The following is a 19,852-nucleotide window of genomic DNA, read 5'->3' as shown; positions in this document are numbered from 1 at the left end:
CTACTCTACCCCTAACCACCGCAAAGAGGAAAGCCATCCCGGCTGGAACGCCATCCGCAGCTGTATGTTTAACTACTTAATCGTGACCAACATGGGAAGACATCCTGCCAGAAAATCTTGCCTACATTTCAGCACAAACGGAAAAATATGTGTAAGAAATAAAAAACACAACCAAATGCCCCCTGACAGCAACAGCAAAGCCCCTCTCCGCTAGCACCAGCGACTCGGTTTGCTACCGTGGGCTGCAACACGTCAACTGAGATCAGCCAACTTCCACCTGAAATCACCAAACACTGCTTGACACCCACTGTCCTGGCAGTTAATTGTATTTATTTGTATGGAGAGTGTCAAAGAAAACCCAAAGGCAGCTGGGGACCTGCAGGGCTCAGAGGTGACCTCTGCTCTGTGCAAAACGCTGTTGTGCTTCCCATACGCAGGCTGGGGGAGCTCGGTTTGACTCCTGACCCTCTCATTTCAAATCAGATTTTTAAAGACAATTTGGGGTTTTCAGGGTTTTTCGAAGGTGCCCCCCACCTCAGTCCCTGAGTGTTGGCTATTTCAATGGCAGCAGCCAAGTGGAAGAAGAAGAGGAGCAAAGAAAAGAGACTTTCCAAGGAGGGCTTGAGCAGAAAGCTACTCAGTGAATAAAGAGGGAGCTCTGAGCAGCTGGGAGGTGACCCAAAGACACACCAGCAATGAAGAGGAAGCACAGTTCTGTGGGAAACGGAGCTGAAATGGGTTGAGGCAAGGATCCAGACATAATTTAAAGTCTCCCTGGGTCAGACAGTCACAGGAATCGAAGTGTCCTGAATAACTCTCGCAGAGATGGCCCAAATGGCCTGCTGCGTGATGCCACTGCTTTCACATCCCAGCTAAGTCGCACCCAAAGCAGAGCTACTGCAGCCCGGCAGCACCCGCAAGCGTGACATGGGTGGCAGCGGTGGCCTCCAGCCCCGTCCCTCAGTGAACCCAACCCCTTTGCAATGACTGAGTCTGGTTATAGCACAGAACATCCCGTGCCAGGTGGGATGTGCTCCATGCAATGTGCAGACCACCGCGGAGGAGTCCTGCAGTAGTTTCACGCTCCACTTCACCTGAGGAAGCGGGTTTTAAAAAGAAATTAAGCATCCGTATCAGTTTTCCTGATGGTCAAGATAACACAGAGTCATATTTTCCATGAGAAACCTCAATTCCACAGGAAAGCAAAGGAGCAGTCTTGGTCTACATGACAAGTCCAATCCAGTACCGCAACTTAATGCCGTAAGAGAGAGAGGAGGGAGAAAAAAACCCCAACAAAACAGCAACCCTCAACCACAGGACCTCACAACATTCATGTCAGCCATAAAATACCACAGCATTGAGATACTCTGGAGAGGTGATCCAAGAACCTAATTCAATAGAAATGCACTCGCTTGCCAATGGGTATTAACGCTGCAGCAGACGGAGCTGCTCCGGCGAACCTTTTTGATAAAAGGCCATTTGGCAAACGTCAGAAATTTGCTTAAAATATAGATGTATTTATTCAATAATAAAAAAAAAAAAAAGGAAAAAAAAAGCCATAAACCTCGGGCCTCCCTTTGTCTGAAACCAGTATTTGGGCAAACTGTGTGTAAATCAGGTCTATATATAGTCTAATTGCATTACAGGGCCCAGCAAGAAATGCCACAGGAATTATTCATTGCTCACAACTCACGTTCAAAAGGTACATAGATTTCCAGCATGCCTTGCAGCTAGAGAGCACCTGAAACCCTGGCACCTTCACACCACAGAGGTCCCAACACCTCGGAGCGGACAGTGTGAGGCACCGATGAGGCAGACCTGGATGGCATAATGCATGTCCTACAAGTTACGGGGCAGGAGACAGCAATGCCTGAGGAAATTCTGCAGCACTTTCCACCCTTCACCCAGAAGATGTTGCCAGTGGCACTGGGCAGGGGTGGGCATGCAGGGACAGGGAAGCATTTGGTTCAGGATCTTCGGGAATAACAAAGTTAGGCACCTTCCTGCTTTTAGCAAGCTGTGAAGTAAGTAAGAGTTAAAAAGGGACTAGATGCTTATGGGAGTGCAACGCTGCCTTCCTAAGCTCTCCTGCTTTTTGCCAGCTATTAGGAGCACCAGGATCAATACCAGAAAGTCAGGAGAGAGAGGTGACATGAAGCTGTGGAGCCCTAGCAGAAAAATTTCACCACAGACCCTGTTCTTGCCAGCTCCAGCCCAGACCTCTGGCTGAGTACACACCAGTGTCTGCACTGCTGGGGGTTCATCAGCAGTTAAGTGCATCTGACCTCAAGGCCCTGCACTGCCTTGCATTTCCCCTGTTGTAAGCCTTTATCAGCGTTTTCTTCCTTAGTTATTCCTCTGTCCTAGACGTGCTCACAGCAAATAGTCTCTAAGCAGCAGATGGAATTCAATAACCGGAATTATTAGTCACAGACTCGTCTCTGTCCCTAACATCCAGGAATTACTCTGTCCAAAAAGTCTCTTCTCCAAGGCACCATGACAGTAAAGCCTAGCAGGTCACTCAGCTCCTGCAGCACATGTGAAGCATCCGTGGTGCATGCATTTCACTTAGGTGTTCGAAACCATTACACAAACCCAAGAGGAGGATTTTATCCTAACTGACTCTTCACAGCCTCATTCTTGACCCTTAGCAAATTTGTTAACTGCTTTTATGTATTTTTCTCTGTTGATCTGACTGGAATAGCACCTGAACAACACTTCCAAGAGCATCTCTGATTTGCAGTCACCCTCCCAAGACCCTGAAGTGCCATGATTCTCACATCTGTTATGAAAATGGAGATGCTAAGTATCCCAAATCACCAGTCACTATTGGAAACCCTGCCTTCAGTATCTCATTGTAATCCATCTCAGATCTGAACCAATACACTGCTTAATGCAAGCACTCTCACCATAAGCTCTGGGTATGTTGGCCGTTCTTTGGAATTCTTCTTCAAGCTGTAATGAAAAAAAAGAAGAAAAAATTTTAAAGTTACATTCTGTATGCCATTTAAGCAAGGCCATAAAATTCTACCATGACAAAAGCAAGGTTTCAAGTCCCTGTAGAAGAAGTTCAACTGCTCATTCATATGTTAAGCAAACAGCATGGGCCTTGAGGACACCTACAGCCAACACAGCCTGTCCCATATGGTACACAGTGCTGGGTACACACAAGTGCAGTGAGCTCAAGGTCAAACCAGAGATCCGGAGACACCATATATACCAGTCAAGACACTGCCTGCTGCTGGGGGCCAGGTACAACTGGGTTTTTGGGTACCATCCAGTAGGCCAGCGACTAAGGGAATGGATATAGCCTCCAACCTCTGATTGGGAGCGGTGACCGAGTGGCTCTGAAGCACGTGTACAACTATTTGTTTATCACCCTGCTGTTATCAGCAGGGACGGTTACATGGGACATCCTTTTTTTTCTCCTCTCCTACAACAGATGGCTCTGGAGGGTTGTAGCTGGAAGTTATTTTGGTTTCCCTCCAGCAGAAAATAGCTTTTAAAAGACAGGACGTAATCTCTACTCACTTCCTGACAGTGTATTTAGGGGAAAGACACTTGGAGCAACTTGAAAAGATCTTCACACACGTACACGTCGGTGGCGGGGAAAAGGTGTCACACTGAGCAAAACAAAAGTGAGAACCTCGGCGATGATAAGTCGCTCCTCTGCTGGGATTTGCCGGAGCCCAGAGGAAGCAGAGGACACACACTGAATAGATATTTCCTGCTTGCTGTGTGTAGCAAGCTCATGCTTAGTGTCATGTTGTGAATGAACAGAGGAACCTAGTAACGATACGTGCCAATATTGCCGAACTGAAGGTACGGGATGTGTCACATCCTCTGAGCTCAAAAGTCGCCCAAGCCGAGATGCTAAGGTGAATTTGAAGGTTAGGTGTGTCCCGAAGCAGGATTTGGGCATAATCCTCTTAATTTAGACCCTCTACAAACAAAACCTTTGTTCCTAGGTCACCAATACCAGGAAATCTGGTGACAAGTTTCTGAAATCAATGTAAATCTTCAGGAATGAAGAGCCATATTTGGATCTGGTCCTGACTCAGACGTCCCAGGAACTTCCCTGCACTGGCTACAGGTAATCAGACTTTCGCTGCCCCAGGCAGCAGACGGTGTGATTCACTCTGCGACCTCTTGAATGTGAGATAGCCCTAAGCCAGGCCAATCTCGATACACTGAGGTGATGTGACCTGGATCAGCATCAGAAGAAATCTCACACTCCGACAACACAAAACTGGTGCAATCTGCAGCCAAAGCTCACTTTTCCAGGTCCCTGCCACTCCACTGGTGTTAAGGGATTTTCAGCAATCCTAGGGGATAGGATTTGCAAAGAGAGGAACTGCCACGTGCTTTCCAAAGCATGAGCTTTCCAGACACGAGTGCTGCTCAGCAGGGTCATTCTTCTCACTGCAGCCATCATGAATGGCTGTGGATATCTCACTCCTAAATCAGTCCACAGCTATAGCTGCAAGACACCGTGCTTACAAAAGCAAAATATTCAGTGGGGAACAACAGCCTGCCTGGCACAAACAGGCAATTTTGCAATAACAAGTAGTGAGCCAGCAGCATGGGAAAAAGACAGCTGGTCCAAAATCTCAGCGTGGGCCTCGCAAAAACGGTGGGCATTTTGTGAGAGGGTTTTTCCAAGCCAGCTCCTACCTCTGACAGACACTGAGCAGTGGGGACATGGGCAGGTATTCCCCAGTGTGGGTTGGTAGAGAGGAGGGCAGCTGAATCACGGGGACCTCGAAAAAACGTTTGAACAAGACTCTGAAGAATCTGAATGTCAGTACTTAAAGTCCCTGGGCAGGGGTGGCTGATAATCCCCTTCCTGGGTCACAGCATAGCCAGCCGGGCTCCAGGCCCTGACGTTGGCAGCTCGGGAACAGTCTCACATTTCTGTATTTGTCGATCTGCCGTCCCTTCTTGGCTACCACGCAAACCCACCATCCACCTGCCAACTTGGCAAGCCGTGGATGGCACTGCAGCGCCTGGAAAATAAAAACACCTCCCAGGCGGTTTCCAGGGAAGCTGGAGGGAGAAGCAGTCAGGAGCCGCGGGGCCGCTGCCAGCTTTCTTTGAACCATACGACGAGGGCAGCTGTGAGTCTCCTCGGGTGCTGGGAGAGCCTCCGCTTTTATGCAGCTCTCGCAGCCTCCAGACAGCGCGCATCTGCTCCAACCCTTTTCCTACACCACAGCCAAACTCTCCCGCTGCTTCCAGCTTCAAGTCCCACAGAAGGCGGAAGGCTCCGGTAGCGGGATGGCCGCTGACGGGGGCCATCGTGGGGTGAACTCTGCACAGCCTCTGCCCTCAGAGCCGTGTCCTGCCGGGAGCGGGAGGCAGGAGGACGCAGCCATGCTGTGCCCTGCTCCCCTTCCCCACCCTGCACCAGCCCTGCACACCTGCCTGCCCACACCTCCCCGTGCTGCCGGCCCGGCCACAGACACCCTGTGCTGTTGATATGGCGACGACTGGATGAGAAACTCTCCTAAATCCCTTCCTCCTGTGTGTCCCCCCACAGCAATCAAGCCTGTTCCTTGCCACCTCAGGTGGGGAAGACCCCCACAGCTGCCATCCCTGGTGCTCTGGCACAGGGTGTGCGTTGCCTGCACGGCGCCAGGCCCCAGCCCAGAGGCCGTGAAGGCCCGTTCCTTCCCCATGGGGTTACGTTTTGTTCAAAAATGTGGGTTGTACCCCAGAGAGATGCCTGTGGGGACGAGGATGCAGGAGGCCACTGGCACCTGCCCTCCTTGGCCTCCCCACAGCATGGCGGAGGCGAGCAGGGCCAGGGCGAGCAAGGCCACGAGGGTATTTTACCATTGCGAGGTAAAATCGACGAACTCCGCCGAGAACTTCTCTGCTGGGAGCTGCGGCGACGGCTCCTCTACCACCTGCTTGAGCTGCTGGAAGGGCGTCCCCCAGGAGTCGTAGGGAAAGCGCAGGATGGCCAGCTCGATCTGGGGAGACAGAGCCCCGGCCTCAGAAACCGGGTGCGGACGCCCCACAGCTAGCCCTCCCACCCCACGGATTTTGAATTCGTCTGTGCCCACCCAGAGGTGTGTTTTTTTAGGCCCCCACGCAAATTGTGGCAGTTCCTCACCCCACCTGGCCACAACATCTTGCTTAACCTCCCCCAGCAAGAGGGAAAGGCCTGAGGAGACCCAGCAGTCTCCATATTCAATCCTCTGTTACCCTTGTGTTACGACGTCGCATGGGAAAGGTTATGTCACGGTTTAAAGAAGTTAAAAAACAACCCCGCGTCGCAAAGGGTAACTGCGCTACAAAATGATTCTGCAAGCAGATGGATTCCCCTGAAACGCTGCGTGGGAGATGCCACCCATCCCTCCTCTTCTGAGGGGGACTTTGCTAATTGCTAAAAGTGCTGGGAGTATTTTTTTGGTGCTTGAAATCCAACCTGCTCCAAGGACAGACGTGCGGCGCCGGACGCCCTGCCCTTAGCCCATGCTGCCATCTCCCGGCAGCCCGCAGCCACCGCAGCGGGGCCGGCCCCACCACAGTGGCACCCCACCAATGCGTCCCAAGACAGCAAGGAGTTGACAAAGCAGCTCCCTCCTCCTTCCCCTCAACCCTGCGGTGTGCTCCCTGGTACTCCCAGAGCTGTATTCCCATTCCCACCCCGCCAGCTTCCCAGGGAACCAGTGCCACCAGTGTCAGGGGGGCTATGGGGAGGGAAATGAATCCACGAGCAACGCTCAACCCTCCTGGCAAGACCCCAGGTCACCCTACCATTGTGATCCCCAGGCTCCAGATATCAGATTTGACGCTGTACCCCTTCTGGTTCAGCTCCGGGTTAATTCTTTCAGGCTGTGAACAGAGACAAAAGTGGTTGAGGAACAGGGATAGCCCCAGTGCAATGCCCACACCCAGGGCTCACTGACATTAGATGGGTCTGTCATGGCAGCAGACCAGGACGACTTAGCCCATGCCCCCAGCTTGCTCCCTTGGTTGTTGTGGGGCCAGATCTGGTCCCACATCCTTGCCAGTAAGGGCAGACAGTGAAATGGGTCACCAGAAGCAGATGGTACCTGCACCGGCGACTGGAGTGGTGGAGCTCACCCACCACATCTGGCACGTAAGGGGTGACAAGCCTCAATTCTCCAGGACAGTTTTCACCCTGTGCAAGTGCTCCACACAAGGTGAATCCTGAACAGCAGCTCCCAGGAGGAGTCTGAGGGATCCACTCCCTGGGGTCTGTTTTTCCTCCCAGATGGAAAGTACTATTGTCCCCACAGGGCAAACAGCAAAAATGCAACACAGAGTAATTACAGAGCCTTCCCCAAGGTCACAGGGAGGTGATAAGGCAGCAGGAAGTTGTGCCCAGGAGATCTGATCTGACCCAGGAGATCCATCTCCTCTCTCTGCCCCTTTACAAGTAACTTCAGGGATATGTCTTCCAAAACGAGTCCCCAGGACACATGCCGGAGGCTGATCCTTCCCCCTTTAGGATGACCCGATGCCCAGGCTCATGTTCCTCTGGCTGTCCCGCAGCAGCTTTCACACACAGCTTCTCCGCGGCTCAACTTACAGCCATGTAGGGTTTGCATCCTGCATCCATGGTTTTAGCAACCGAGTCAACGAGGTAACCGCTAATTCCAAAATCACACATTTTCACCTGCCCCTGCGTATTGATCAACACGTTAGAGGGCTTTACATCTGCAAGAAGGAACACATACCACAGTCACTGTCATGCATGGGTGGCTGTGCCAAGCCAAAAAAAGCCAAAGAGCTTCCTATCAGCAGAGGGCACCAAAGGTGCCCCTGCAAACCCCTGCACTTTGTGCACGCCAGAAACTGTCTGTCTGCGGATATTGAAAGTTCAGGTGACTGCCTCATGGGCCTGTCGTGTCCTGCAAATGTCCCTGCACTTGGAAGCTCCTCTCTCTGATTTGGGGGAGTGGGAGGTAACCCTGCATGTAACTGTTGTATCCCACTGCGCACGGGATGGCCACAGACATCCGAGCACTCACAGGTGAACAGCTCAGCAGGGCTGGGACATCTCCAGAGGATGTCTACAAATGGCTGGAGCTCTGACAAGTCCCCAGCTCGATCTGGTCTCATGCCAGCAAAAGGAAAAACCCACGGGGAAAGGATGAGGAGTGGGCAGGAGAGGGTGAAGGGGAGCAGGGGTTGCAGGGGAAGGAGGGAGCAGTAAACTAAAATACAAGGATCAAGATTTCAGAAATAGCCTCTAATTTTAAGGATACCAAGCTTGAAGGCAAGGGGAACAGCAGCAGGAGTGTGGGTGCTCCACACCTTATGGAAATCAGGCCAGTGTCTCATCTATTTATTACTGCCAGATTTATCTGCTTCCCATCACGGCCTTATAATCCTTGGTGCATTCACACTTGCATCACGCTCATGAAGGCAGTTATAATCACCAGCAGAAAGGGAAATTAAAGCACAGAAAGAAGCTAGTAAGTGATATCCACGAGAGCACGGAGGTGCTTTCCTGCACAGCAGGCAATCGCTCCCTGTGAGGCTAATCCCAGATGAAATCTCAACCCAGCGCAGGTAGCGCAGGCTGCCCTGTTTTCTCTTGTCCCAGCACTGATCCTCAAAAGGGAGCAATCCTTTCCTTGTTGCCACCCAGAAATAAGAAATCTATTCTGCAAGAAGGTCCTCTGTCTACATGTGATAAACTATTAAATAGAAGAGCTGAAACATCATATGAAGGAGGCCAGAAGCTGCTTTTGAGTCCTGCTTATTAGAATTGGATGGTTTACAGTTCGTTAACATCTGCTCTCTAATTAGCATTTTGCAATCAAAAGCTTCAGGTATCTGAGATCCTCACCCATCTGTTACCATGCTGAAATAAGACAATCTTCAGTGGAAATCAAACAAGTAAACAGAAATCCAGAAGCCGAGCAGCATTTTCCACCTACTGTAAATGATACAGAAGGCAGAAACTCAAGCCCCAGCCACATGCAGAATGTACCAAATGTGACTGCCTGCTAGAGCTGAACTCTGGTGGCTTCGGATGCTCCTTTCCCCGGCAGTCACACACTCCAGAGAGGGCTTTTTCCTCCTCATGACAGATTGAAACTGACCCTTTAAAAATAAAGGTGTCAAGCAGCAACACTGCAAATTTGTTTCTTTCTAAGCGTGTTCATGGCATCTTTGAGATGCTCTAGAGGGGGAAATGTCAGAAGAGTTTAGGGAGGGTACTTATGACTTCACTTGAGGCTAGTTTAGCTTTCAAACTATTCTGCCCCACCAGTGCTCTGGGAAGCTGACAGAAGGGGATGAGCATGGTTAGATCACTGCCCGAGGCATCACGCTGGCATGGAGACGCCTCTCACTGCACGTCAACACGGAGCTGTTGAGCTAGGGAGAAGCCTTCACAAAGCCAGATCCAAAGCCCACCAAAGTCAGAAGGAAAAGTCTGCTCGAATTTCGCAGAGGTGTTGAAGCAGACCATGGATTTAGACTGCGCATTAGGGAAATGCAGCCCAGGGGGAAACAGCCCTTTCTCTGCCAGCACAGTCAAGCTGGAGATCGCTTCTCTCCCAGAAACGCTGGGACCAGCATGCAGTTTTTAAAGAGCAAGCTAGCAAACACTTCCTCTGACTAGGTTTTGCTAGTCAAGAGATGCTGGGGAATATTTTTGCTGTCAAAGGCCCTTTTTATCTCGGGTATTTTGGGAGCCCTGTGCCTGGCTGCAAGACCAGCCCTTGCGAGGCTGAGAGCGTGCGGCGCGGGGCAGACACCAGCATGGTCACGGCTGTGTGCCTGGCACTTACCTCGGTGGATCACGGAGAGCTTACTGTGTAGATGTTCTAGTGCTTTTACGATCTGAAACAACAAATCTAGAGTGAATCACAGCTGGCAGCACCATGATGAGGAGGAAATGCTATCTGGCTTCACCTGCCCCATCCTCAGCACACCTCCTTGGAGAGAAGGAACTACATCTCCTCACAGCAGCCCGAGGTGACGGTGGTACCCAGGGATCTCCCAGGGGCACCAGGACCCTAACGAGAAGGCAAAGGAGCTGCAGGGCCCTCCCCACATCTAACGCTGTGCCATCTCTCAATTACGTGTACAGGCACATTTGGGGTGTTTATGTCTTATAAATATCATCACCTCAGACAAGATACTGGAAGCCAGCTAGGGATGTTCACGTGGGCTGGCCCGTGGCCCATGCTCTTCCCAGTGCAAATACAGCAGGGAGACTGGGTCATGTAGGACTTGGTTTAGAAGAGAAACACCCTTTCCCTTCCCTCCTCACCCTGCTAATACTCACAGAGACGGCTATTTTTCCTAAGATGTCCTCAAGAATCGTCAGGCCTTTGTCAATGACATGTTTGTAGAACTTGTCCAGTGAGGTATCCATCAGCTCCATGCAAATCCACACGTCTCCCTGGAGGATAAAGAAAGCAAATATCTGCCCACTGGAACAAAGCATCCTTTCCTTTCGTTTCACAAGCAAAAGTCTTCTCTAGCACTTTCCTTTTGCTGGCCTGTTTGCCTCTTTCCCATCTTTTATTAAAAGTCATCCAACAAAACCGTACTGGGCTTTCTCTTTCCCTCCTCCCCAGCTGAAATGAAGTGCTGTCCACTACCATTTAGGGTGTGTTTTCTGCTGTCTTTTCCCAAAGCAGAGTCCCAGTGATTTAGGAGTCCTGAAAGTTATCGAGACTGAGGTTCCCTACATGCTCAGGTCACTGCAAATGCTCAGCCAGGAAAAGTTCAGCACTGCAGAGCTATGCTTAAAACTCTTCAATAAATCTTGCTCTTCAGAGCTTTCCACATTTTTCCTCCATGTGGCTTTCTCATTGCAAGCCAGGTCAATATTAACACTAACAGATCAGGCTGTGAGTTGGTTGTCCCCATCACTCAAACCCACTACCAAGCCCCAACGTCTCAGCCCAGGGGCCTCGCACGTTCCTGGCACTGGGGCTTCGCTGCCCTTGGCTCCTCCTCGCGTGGGACTGCATCTCTCCTCACTGGCCAAGAACTAACTGTACGTGACAGATCCTTAGGCTGGGATTGAGCAAATCCATATTGTATCAAGATGAGATTAAACCCCTGGCACTTGGAGGGAGTCTAGGCATGGGAATTCAGAGCCTGAGAGAGGATCCAGTCTCCCAGGGGCAGCGTGGCTGATCTCCAGAATGCCGTACCTCTCGGAAAAGTGCCCCATAAAAGGTGACAGTGAAGGGGCAATCTACCGTCCTCATGGAGATATCCAGATCCATCAATAACCTCTTCTGCTCCTGACTGTTCACTGTGGCTCGGATCCGCTGGAAGACAAAGCATTTTAGCGTTGGCTGTCAGCACCTCCGTACCACACTGCTGCTGCTGCAGGGGACTCGCCACAGCCATACCCGTGCTGGCCACAGTGCCTTGACACCACGCCTTCACCCTTTTATCACACCTCTTTGTGTCACCCTTTTGTCATATCTCTTTGTCACAGGCACATCACAAGCACAGCACCTGCGGTAGGAGCACCCCAGAGGGCAATGGTGGCTGAAGGGGTCTTCTCACCTCAGCCCAAACTGCAGGTGATTTTGCCCTTCTCTGCAAATGCCACTCTTTTTGCAACAGCCAAAAGTCACTGTGGCTTAAGAGAGGAGAAAGGAACAGGAAAGCAAATTCTAGGCTGCTGGAAACCCACGACTTTTGGAGCTGCAGTGGCCATCTGTTTATGTCAGCAGACTTTGGTCACGAGAGAGGGCTCCAGCCCTGCAGCCAGAGCCCATGTGCTCCTCATGGCTTTGGAAAATGGACATTTCCCAGGCTCCCAGGGAAGAGATATCATTTATGTGAAATACCTGGAGACCCTCAGCTGGGAAACACCACAAAGGGGCATGACACAGTCCAACACAGGTCACACACACATTCCAGGCTCCTTGGCCAAAGCCATTCGAGATCAGTAATGTGACAGAATTAAACTGTTCAGCATCGCAGATGCAAGTAATAACCTGAATGTTCCTGCCATACCCTCTTCAGACCTTCCATCATACTCAGGGATGTCTTTTGCAGTTTGGTGAACACCAAAGCAAACAAGAAGACCAAATGCAGAGCACAGAGGCCCTGAGACACATCCCAGCATTCACAGCAAAGTCGATCTACAACTGAGGAGCTAAGAATTTTCCTTCACTTTGCTCATAGCTTCCAGCTCTGCATCTTTTTTTTTCTTTTTTCTTACTCTGAAAGGAAACTTGAGCTAAAATTCAGCCAAGCAAAAATTGGTCTTTCCCAAAATACAAATTTTCCCATGACTATCTCCCTACGCTGCAAGCTTAGGAGTCTAAACTGTTGTGATGAAAACTTTTCATAATAGTATCTACAAGCCTGTCATGAATCAAGATCCCACTGTAGCAGACAAAATGTGAAAACCCCAACAAAAATTTCCTGTTCCAGACTAAAAAAGTCCCAGTTGAGGAAAATTGTCTTATGCAATTAAATTTACAGTACACTCTTCTTTACAATTACAATTAAGTGTGCACAGCCTTGCATCTGAGTATATCTACATCAGAAAAAAAATATGCATATTTAAAAAATTATGGCAAATAGCCTGTAAAATCCTAGCAAAAAAAAGGAATATTGTAGACATAGACGAACATTATGTTTGTATACACCACAACACTGGAAACACATTGAGCATCATACTTTTAAAACACACCCCTTTTCTTGGTTAAATGGCCCAAATCTACCTCGGCACTCTTTGCCCCGTGTAGGAGGATTCCATACAGAGTCAAGCCCAGTAAAGGCACGTGTCAGAACAAGCAGGATTAGAAATATGCACGAACGAGAGCGCAGAGGGTGTCCACACACAACGAGACAGACAGAAAGCACCTCGGGACGCTCACTCTACCTTCACTGCCATGATCTGCCCGCTCGGCATGTGCCGCATCTTCTCCACCACCCCGTACGCACCTCGTCCCAGCTCGGAGATGGGCTCCAGGTCATCGGCTTTCACCTCAAAGTTCTGCAGGAAAAAAAACCATCAGGGCGAAGGTGGCCGCTGGGCAAGGAGCGCAACGCCCCTAAAATCCATCCCTGCTTGGCATGCAAATTCACCTCCGTGCATCCCCCCCTCATCGTGTTCGTGAGGCTAGAAACAAAATCACGGTCCTCAGGGGCTGTCAGGAGGATTAATTACTGTGCAGTAATTAGCAGAGTTCTGAAGAAGACGTGCCTCGTAACAGCATGCGCAGGGAGCCTGTGTCGGCGAGCATCGGAGCAGGGTGGGCGCAGGAAGGACCGTCCCTTCAGTGGGATGGTGTCCCCCCGCCACCCGCACCCCAGTGCCCCTCTCAGCCACCTTCCAGCTTCTCCATCCTCTAAGGGCTGGGATGGAAAACACCATGGCAGCTTCTCCCCTAGCAATCACCTTCAGCCTTTTATTTTTTTTTTCCTTCCATCCTCCTCCTCCCACAAATAATCATGGAAATATCTCCTTTTTTTTTTTAAGGCCTGTAAAAGCTTATTTCTCCAGACCTGTAGATGGGCCAAATACCAGTTGAGTGTGCCCCATTTTTAAACCACAGAGGATTTATTTTGTCTAGCATTCGCGATGTCGTTCTCCTGGCCTCACACAAAGGATGACTTTGTTTGGAGCCCTGCATTCTAACCTGCCCTTCTCCTTTCTGCTGCGATATTATGCAGCAGCTCTATTTTTTTGCTTATTATTATTTTTGGATGTTTAAAACACGCCTTTGCTACTAAAACCAGCCATTCTGTTTGCTGAACGCACACACACATCAGTCAATCATCCTACAGAAAGAAGCGGGTTATAATGCACTGATTCACAGGGCATAATCCCACACTGCTTTTTTTGCTGGCACAGCAGAAAAAAAACCTGCAGCCCGAACCGTGCTGGCTGGGGATGCCACGGCGCGCGGGGCCTGTACACTGCGTTACTGTGCGCTCAGGCTCCCGGTCACTCCCTCACATCTACATCACCTGCAAAAGGAGCCCTGACCAACATTCTTGTGTAAGGGCAGAGCTTTAAGCAGCTCCGACCGCCTGACACTGCTCCTACTGTTCAGCAGGACCCCCTCCAAAAGAGCACTTTGACTCTCTCAAGGCCACTCTTAAATTTAGCAGTTTAAAGGGAGAGGAGAGAAAAGTGGCTTTCCCTAGGGAACAGGGGTGAGCGCAGAAAGGCTGGTGGAAGAGGGAGCACATCCTAAAGGAACTTGGGTGGACAAATAGGCAACAGATCTATGGGAAACGCAAGCCATGGCACGTCACTATCCCTCCAAGATAGCCACATATCTGTGTCTGTAAAAAAGACTGAGCTCTGGGTTTTATGAGTGCGTTTCTCTTTGCACCATCCAACGTGGGCTCTCTGCCTCTGTGCATGGAGCCTTTTTTGGAGAGCTTGAGCTTCTCCTCGGCCCTGGGACAGCGGGGGAGAAATGATTTTCTTGGAGCGGGCGCGTGCTCTAGCAGCAGGCATTTTCTGTGCCTCGGTGCTGCACCATTTTGCTCCAGAGGCATCTCACACTCTTTCCACCTTCCAGCCCCTGCTCCATGCCAGGGAAAATACAAAATCCAAAATGAAAGAAAAGCATCCAAAGATAGACATTATAAAACACTATTGGATTAGCATTTCACTTCATAAATTAACTCGCTGACACTGAGGCCTATCTTTTGCACCTCATAAATTTATTGCCCAGCTTTAAAGTGCTTTTGTGAATGCTGCTGTGCCATTTTCTCCTATCAAAATAGCTGTCCTCGGGTTTGGTTTTTCCCTGCTATTTTTTTAGAACATCAGGTGGACTGGTTTCCATGCTCTCAGAAGAATTTGCTTCCAGGACAGGAAGATCTACCCTGAGTTAGACTCCTGATGAGATGGCTTTCAATATTGGCGAAGGGAAATACTTTGGATGAAGGTTTTAAATCAGCACAGGAACTGCAAAGGAGAGTGAAAGCTGCTGTTAGCAATCCCCTTGTTTTATAATTGTTGTTCCCAGGGGATTAGCTGCACCTTACTGAGGCAAGGAAGACATTTCCAAGGTGGAAAATATGAAGCAGACCCAGGTGTCATGGGATGCAAAGGGTGAGCGTTTGGGGGGATGTTCATGAGCGGTGACAACCAGTAGGTCACACTGCAGCTGGCCACAGGGCCATCGGTCCCACGCAGAGAGCCCTTGTTGGAGAAGCACAAACACCAGACGCTAGTCAGCTCTCTGTGCCTGGAGGTGGCTGTCAGGGCTCACACAAGCTCCCAGGCTGGCTCTTCTTAGCTTTTATTCATCCAGCAACTGCCTCCCATTTCAAGCAAAATGGGCTACATTTTTTTTTAAAGCTGGTATTTATTAATCTGCCCTCTTTTGGGGGGGTCTGAAGTTAAGCAATCCCACAAGCAGCCTGCCTGGACAAGCAGCCAGCACCACAGCAGCCAGCCCAGGATGGTCACCTGTCCCCAGAGGTCGTCTTCTCACCATAACTCCTAGACTTACCTCCTCGCCAATAGAGATGCAGGCTTTGGAGTCTAGATCTCTGGGTGGCCTGCAGGAGAGAAAAGGGAAAAGATTGAAATGTTCCTCACAAAGATCAGTTTTCCCTCCATGAGTAAATACAACCCCCATGGGCCCCCAGGCCATCCCCTCGCACCTTCAGGCCAGTAGCCCTCACAGCCCTGAACAGCCTAAGCAGTCTCCTGGCTTTGCAGGATCAACAGATACTGCTGAGATCCACAAAGTCACCCCAAAAACAGGTCAGGAGGGAAGCTGCTGGAGTTGGCATTTCTCACATCCAACTTGCCCGTGCAGGAACCCAGAGAGATTCATTGCGAAAGGCAAGCCAGGTGGCAAGCTCCAAATCTCTGCCAGGCTGTATGAAAAATGGATTAAACGGGCATAAAGGTCTAAAACCACTGTAAATGATTACCTAAGTCATACAGCATGGGTTAACAGGCTAATAAAAGTCAATCCTCAAGGAAACATCCAAAGCCAAGCAGCCTGGAGCTGCACAAATTGCCTTAAAAACACAGGGTTTTCTTTTGCAAGGCTGAGTATGTAGGGAAGGGGAGGCATTTTTATGCCTTGACCAAAAGCCTGTTACCCAAACTGGGTGGCAGAAGTGCCACGTTGGTTAAAATCAGGCGCCTGTTCTGTTTTTCCCTTTTTCTGGGCGCATCACTAAGCTGCACATGAGATATGTACCACAGGTAGAGGGTGATGGGCTGAGACCCCCTGGTTGTACCTGGGGCTACAAGAGGAATACAAGGGCTGTTCAGTGATTATCCTCCCTAATAATGCCACAATTAACCTGGGTGTTCTGTCCCTGTTCCTTGCAAACGGTCCCCCGTTACCCCAGACCCCCAAGCATGAGCGCCGGGTGCTGGCCGTGACCGGCCGCTGGCCCCTGGCCGTGGCAGCGCAGGCCGCTAGCGAAGGCTGGAAGGCAGCTGGGGTTCGTGGTTTTCTTTTTATTCTGCCTTAGTGTTTGCAGACTTACGTGGAGCTTGTCTGTGGTTGCTCAAATGCTTCTTTAGGAATTTTCAGCCCAGGGTTTCTCTTCTTGCCTGTGAAACAAGAAAGAGGCAGAATTAAGAAAGGCTTTTGTTGTTGTTGTTTTGTTTTCATTTGCAAAACACAGCTTGTCTATATTTGTTGACCTTATTTAACATAAATGCCCGGCCAGGCTGGTGGTGCAGACTCAGGGCACAGAGTTCAAAACATAAAGTGCCTTTGTTCGGTAATGCTTCATTTAGACCTGCGAGGTCTGGCTGCCAGCTTGGTACAGAAAACAGGCAAGAGCTCTGGCGAAGGCAGGTCATGTGAAAATGCAAAGTGAAAGGTATTTCTCCTTCGTCAGCCCTACCCACGTAGGATCCCTTAAAATGGTTCTTAGATTTTAAATCATTCCAGATACATAACTGTGAACCCTGGCAGGATTAAAAATCTTTTTAAAATGGAATCTGAAAGTCCAGAACCAGATTCTGATTCTGTTCAATGGATGTTTCACTTCTTGGTCATTAAAGTTGTGCAAACCCAGCAAAAATAAAGCAGAATTAAGTTTGCAAGCTTCAAAGCCATTTCTTGCTGTTCACACTGACCAGCCAAGCTTTTCTGAGCTGGATGAAGCTCAAGCTCTGAAGGAGTTGAAATGCAGGCTCTCCTGTAAAAGGGGTCCAAGCCGGCAGACACAAGAGCCAGGCAGACTACAGAAACACAAGAACCTTTTTATGACTAAACATATACAGCCACATTTCAGCATGGGGTTTTGAATTCATGGATAAAATAACCTGAAATCATAAGTCATGTCACCAAAACCCCAAGGTAAACATCTGGCTCTTTGGCCATGTAATAAAATCCCTGGTCCCCAAAAACGGCACAAGCATCTAATTGAAGTGTTAAACATTTTTATCCTAACAATTTATATCCATTACTGTATTTCTTTTAAGCAGGAGTTTTACTCTCTATTCCCAACACTCTCTTGCAAGCTTTACCTATACGTGTTTGAGTTTGTTTTTCCTCTTGACACAAACTCACGTCAATAGATGTCTGTGCATCCCAGTGCCGGAGGGTGCTAGATCAAAGTGCAGGCACCCAGGACTGAGAATGACCTTTTTGAAGCAAATAGTCAATTCAGATTGCCAATCTTTTCTTTCTTTTTTTTAAAATCTTTTTCTTTTTCCCCTTGTCTGTTCCAAAAGACAGGGCTGCGCTCGCTCCTTTTGGCGAAGAGTCATTCCAGGACGGGACAGGCTGTGACAACCCAGCTGACACCTCGTGGGAAAAGCATTTATTGGAAACCACTGTGCACACTCGCTATTGTTATTAGAAATTTACAGAGCTGCAAATTTACAAAAAGGGTAAAAAAAAGCCAATTCTCTGCTCCAAGGAGCTTCCAGTCTAGCACAGAAAAGGCAAAATAAAAGAAGCGAGGTCACTCAGAAGCATGAAGAATAGCTCTCAGTTTTCCCAAGAGGTAAAAGCTGGTCTGTAAGGAAGTAAAAATTATTGTACAAACAAGTGGAGGAATTTCTACAGTTAGCAGAGCTGTTCTTTGACCCTTTTCCTTCTAGTTTTCTTAGTTGTACTACAAAGGTCTCTAGAAGGCACAACTGAGAAGCAAGCCCTGTTGTGCGAGACGCTCTAGACACCATTTCTTGCCCAAGCTGCGCCAAGTGCACGTCAGATCCAACAGGATGCTAAATGGGTGATGGTGTTCTTGACATTGCCATGTTTTAGCTCAAAAAGGAATCTCAAAAATACAGGTCGTGCAGTGCAGGCAAACCAAAACCCTGTTTCTCTGGCAATTGCTAAGTCTGCCATCCCAGTGACCTCTCTGCCTCCAAAAACCCACCTGTATCCTCTCGCAGCTCAAGCACACAAGACAACCACAGGCACAAGCAGCATCTTCATCCTTCATTCTGCACGTGGGAATCAAGATACAGAAATTCGCCGCCTTGCCCATGGAGGCAGGAGTCCAGCTCTAGAGCTGAACTCTTCCTGTTAACACTCACCAGCCAGCTCTTGGCACACTTCTACACGTCCACCATCCATCCACATTGCACCAATGACATTCACACAACAACTAAAACCAAATAAGAAAAAAGCACAAATTTGTTCTGTTCTTTCCTTTTTTTTTTTTTCCTTCGTGGATTTGCTTGCACAATCCCATGTGCCGTACCTGAACCTCAGGAACCTGCTCTCAGGCAGCTCTGGGAGGGTGAAAATGAACCTACTGGAAATGAACCTAATTTGAACGTGAACCAGAACAGGTTGTACAGCATTTAATCTTATCACAGTTCACAAGTGGTGTCAGCAGAAGAACTAGGTAGCAAAATGCCAAACCCAAATAAATATTAAAAGCCTTCCGCCTTCTGATGAAATAAAATCTGCACTTAGGGGAGTTTATTTTCCTTGTCTCTTCTTCACAGAATACAATATTTTGAAGCTTTGCCATTTTTTTGAGGCACAATCTGTTCGCGTGTTCGAGTTGCCAAGACACAGACACAGTTTAACGTTCTTTGGGGTTTTCTTTTCAAGAAAGAAGAAAGCAACAACAGTAGTGAGAATAAAACACGGGTTTCACGACGGCACCAGGAGAAGGGATTGCAAATAGGAATTGTGGCCGGGACTCGTACCTGTAGGGATTAGCTCCTGGTGCGGAGAGGGAGAGCGGTTACCTCCACGGCTCACCGCACGGTTATTTAATGAAAGTCTCGGGCTGCGATGAGGCAATTTCATGCTTCTCAACCGGATCAGGCAAAGTTTCTGCGCTCCTTTTGTTACAACATGCAAAATACTTGTCTCTCCAAGCCTTCCGGGGCCAGCGTCTGCAAGCGTCTTGCAGGAAGCATTAGCAATCCTGAACACGATGCTGCCTTAAAACCCAGAAGCAGGGAGCAGCGGTCAGCACCCGCGGGCTGCAGCGGGGTGCAGGAACCAGGGTCCCCCCTTGCCCCGCGCCCCAGCTCCCAGCTGCACGCGGGGGGAGCTCAGCTGAGGCTCTGCAGCTGCTCCAAAAAACAAGGGTCCAGGTCACACATGCTCAAAGGAGTTTTTCCCCAAAGGCAAACTCTGACACTTAGAGGGCTTTTTTTTTTTAGACAAAAAAATAATTGGAAGTCCCGGGATCAGTTCTCTTCAATAACAGCTGCCAAGCAAGTATCTTGCTGTCAAAATAAAATCCCCCAGTTTACTGTAGCAGATATTGGTATTAAATTGCAGTTTGCAGAGAAAGTCATCTGTACAGGAGCCCAAACTGTGCAGGCAGCTTAATAACATACAAAATTGGATGTTACCTGTTCTGTCCACCAGAAAACCAGTATTTTCCATAGTGTTTTTATGAATCATTATTATTTTTAGCTTTGTTTCCTGCAGAAAATCACCGCACGTGTGTATTT

The 19,852-nt window shown here is 49.2% G+C and overlaps 1 protein-coding gene across 1 annotated transcript in view; it reads right to left on the bottom strand.

Annotated features, from left to right (window-relative positions):
- Positions 1 to 19,852, bottom strand: part of MAP2K6 (mitogen-activated protein kinase kinase 6) — a 53,550-nt gene that overhangs the window by 11,972 nt on the left and 21,726 nt on the right. The window contains exons 2-11 of the mRNA XM_068413617.1: positions 16,453 to 16,519; positions 15,453 to 15,501; positions 12,857 to 12,970; positions 11,160 to 11,279; positions 10,280 to 10,396; positions 9,780 to 9,831; positions 7,565 to 7,692; positions 6,766 to 6,843; positions 5,836 to 5,975; positions 2,910 to 2,955 (exon numbers count right to left, since the gene is read on the bottom strand). Of these exons, the coding sequence (XP_068269718.1) occupies positions 2,910 to 2,955; positions 5,836 to 5,975; positions 6,766 to 6,843; positions 7,565 to 7,692; positions 9,780 to 9,831; positions 10,280 to 10,396; positions 11,160 to 11,279; positions 12,857 to 12,970; positions 15,453 to 15,501; positions 16,453 to 16,519 (911 nt within the window). The remainder of the gene's footprint in view (positions 1 to 2,909; positions 2,956 to 5,835; positions 5,976 to 6,765; positions 6,844 to 7,564; positions 7,693 to 9,779; positions 9,832 to 10,279; positions 10,397 to 11,159; positions 11,280 to 12,856; positions 12,971 to 15,452; positions 15,502 to 16,452; positions 16,520 to 19,852) is intronic.

This window comes from Nyctibius grandis, chromosome 15 (genome assembly GCF_013368605.1).
Source record: "Nyctibius grandis isolate bNycGra1 chromosome 15, bNycGra1.pri, whole genome shotgun sequence".
NCBI classification, from domain to species: domain Eukaryota; kingdom Metazoa; phylum Chordata; class Aves; order Nyctibiiformes; family Nyctibiidae; genus Nyctibius; species Nyctibius grandis.
This window is presented reverse-complemented; position numbering and strand designations above follow the sequence as displayed.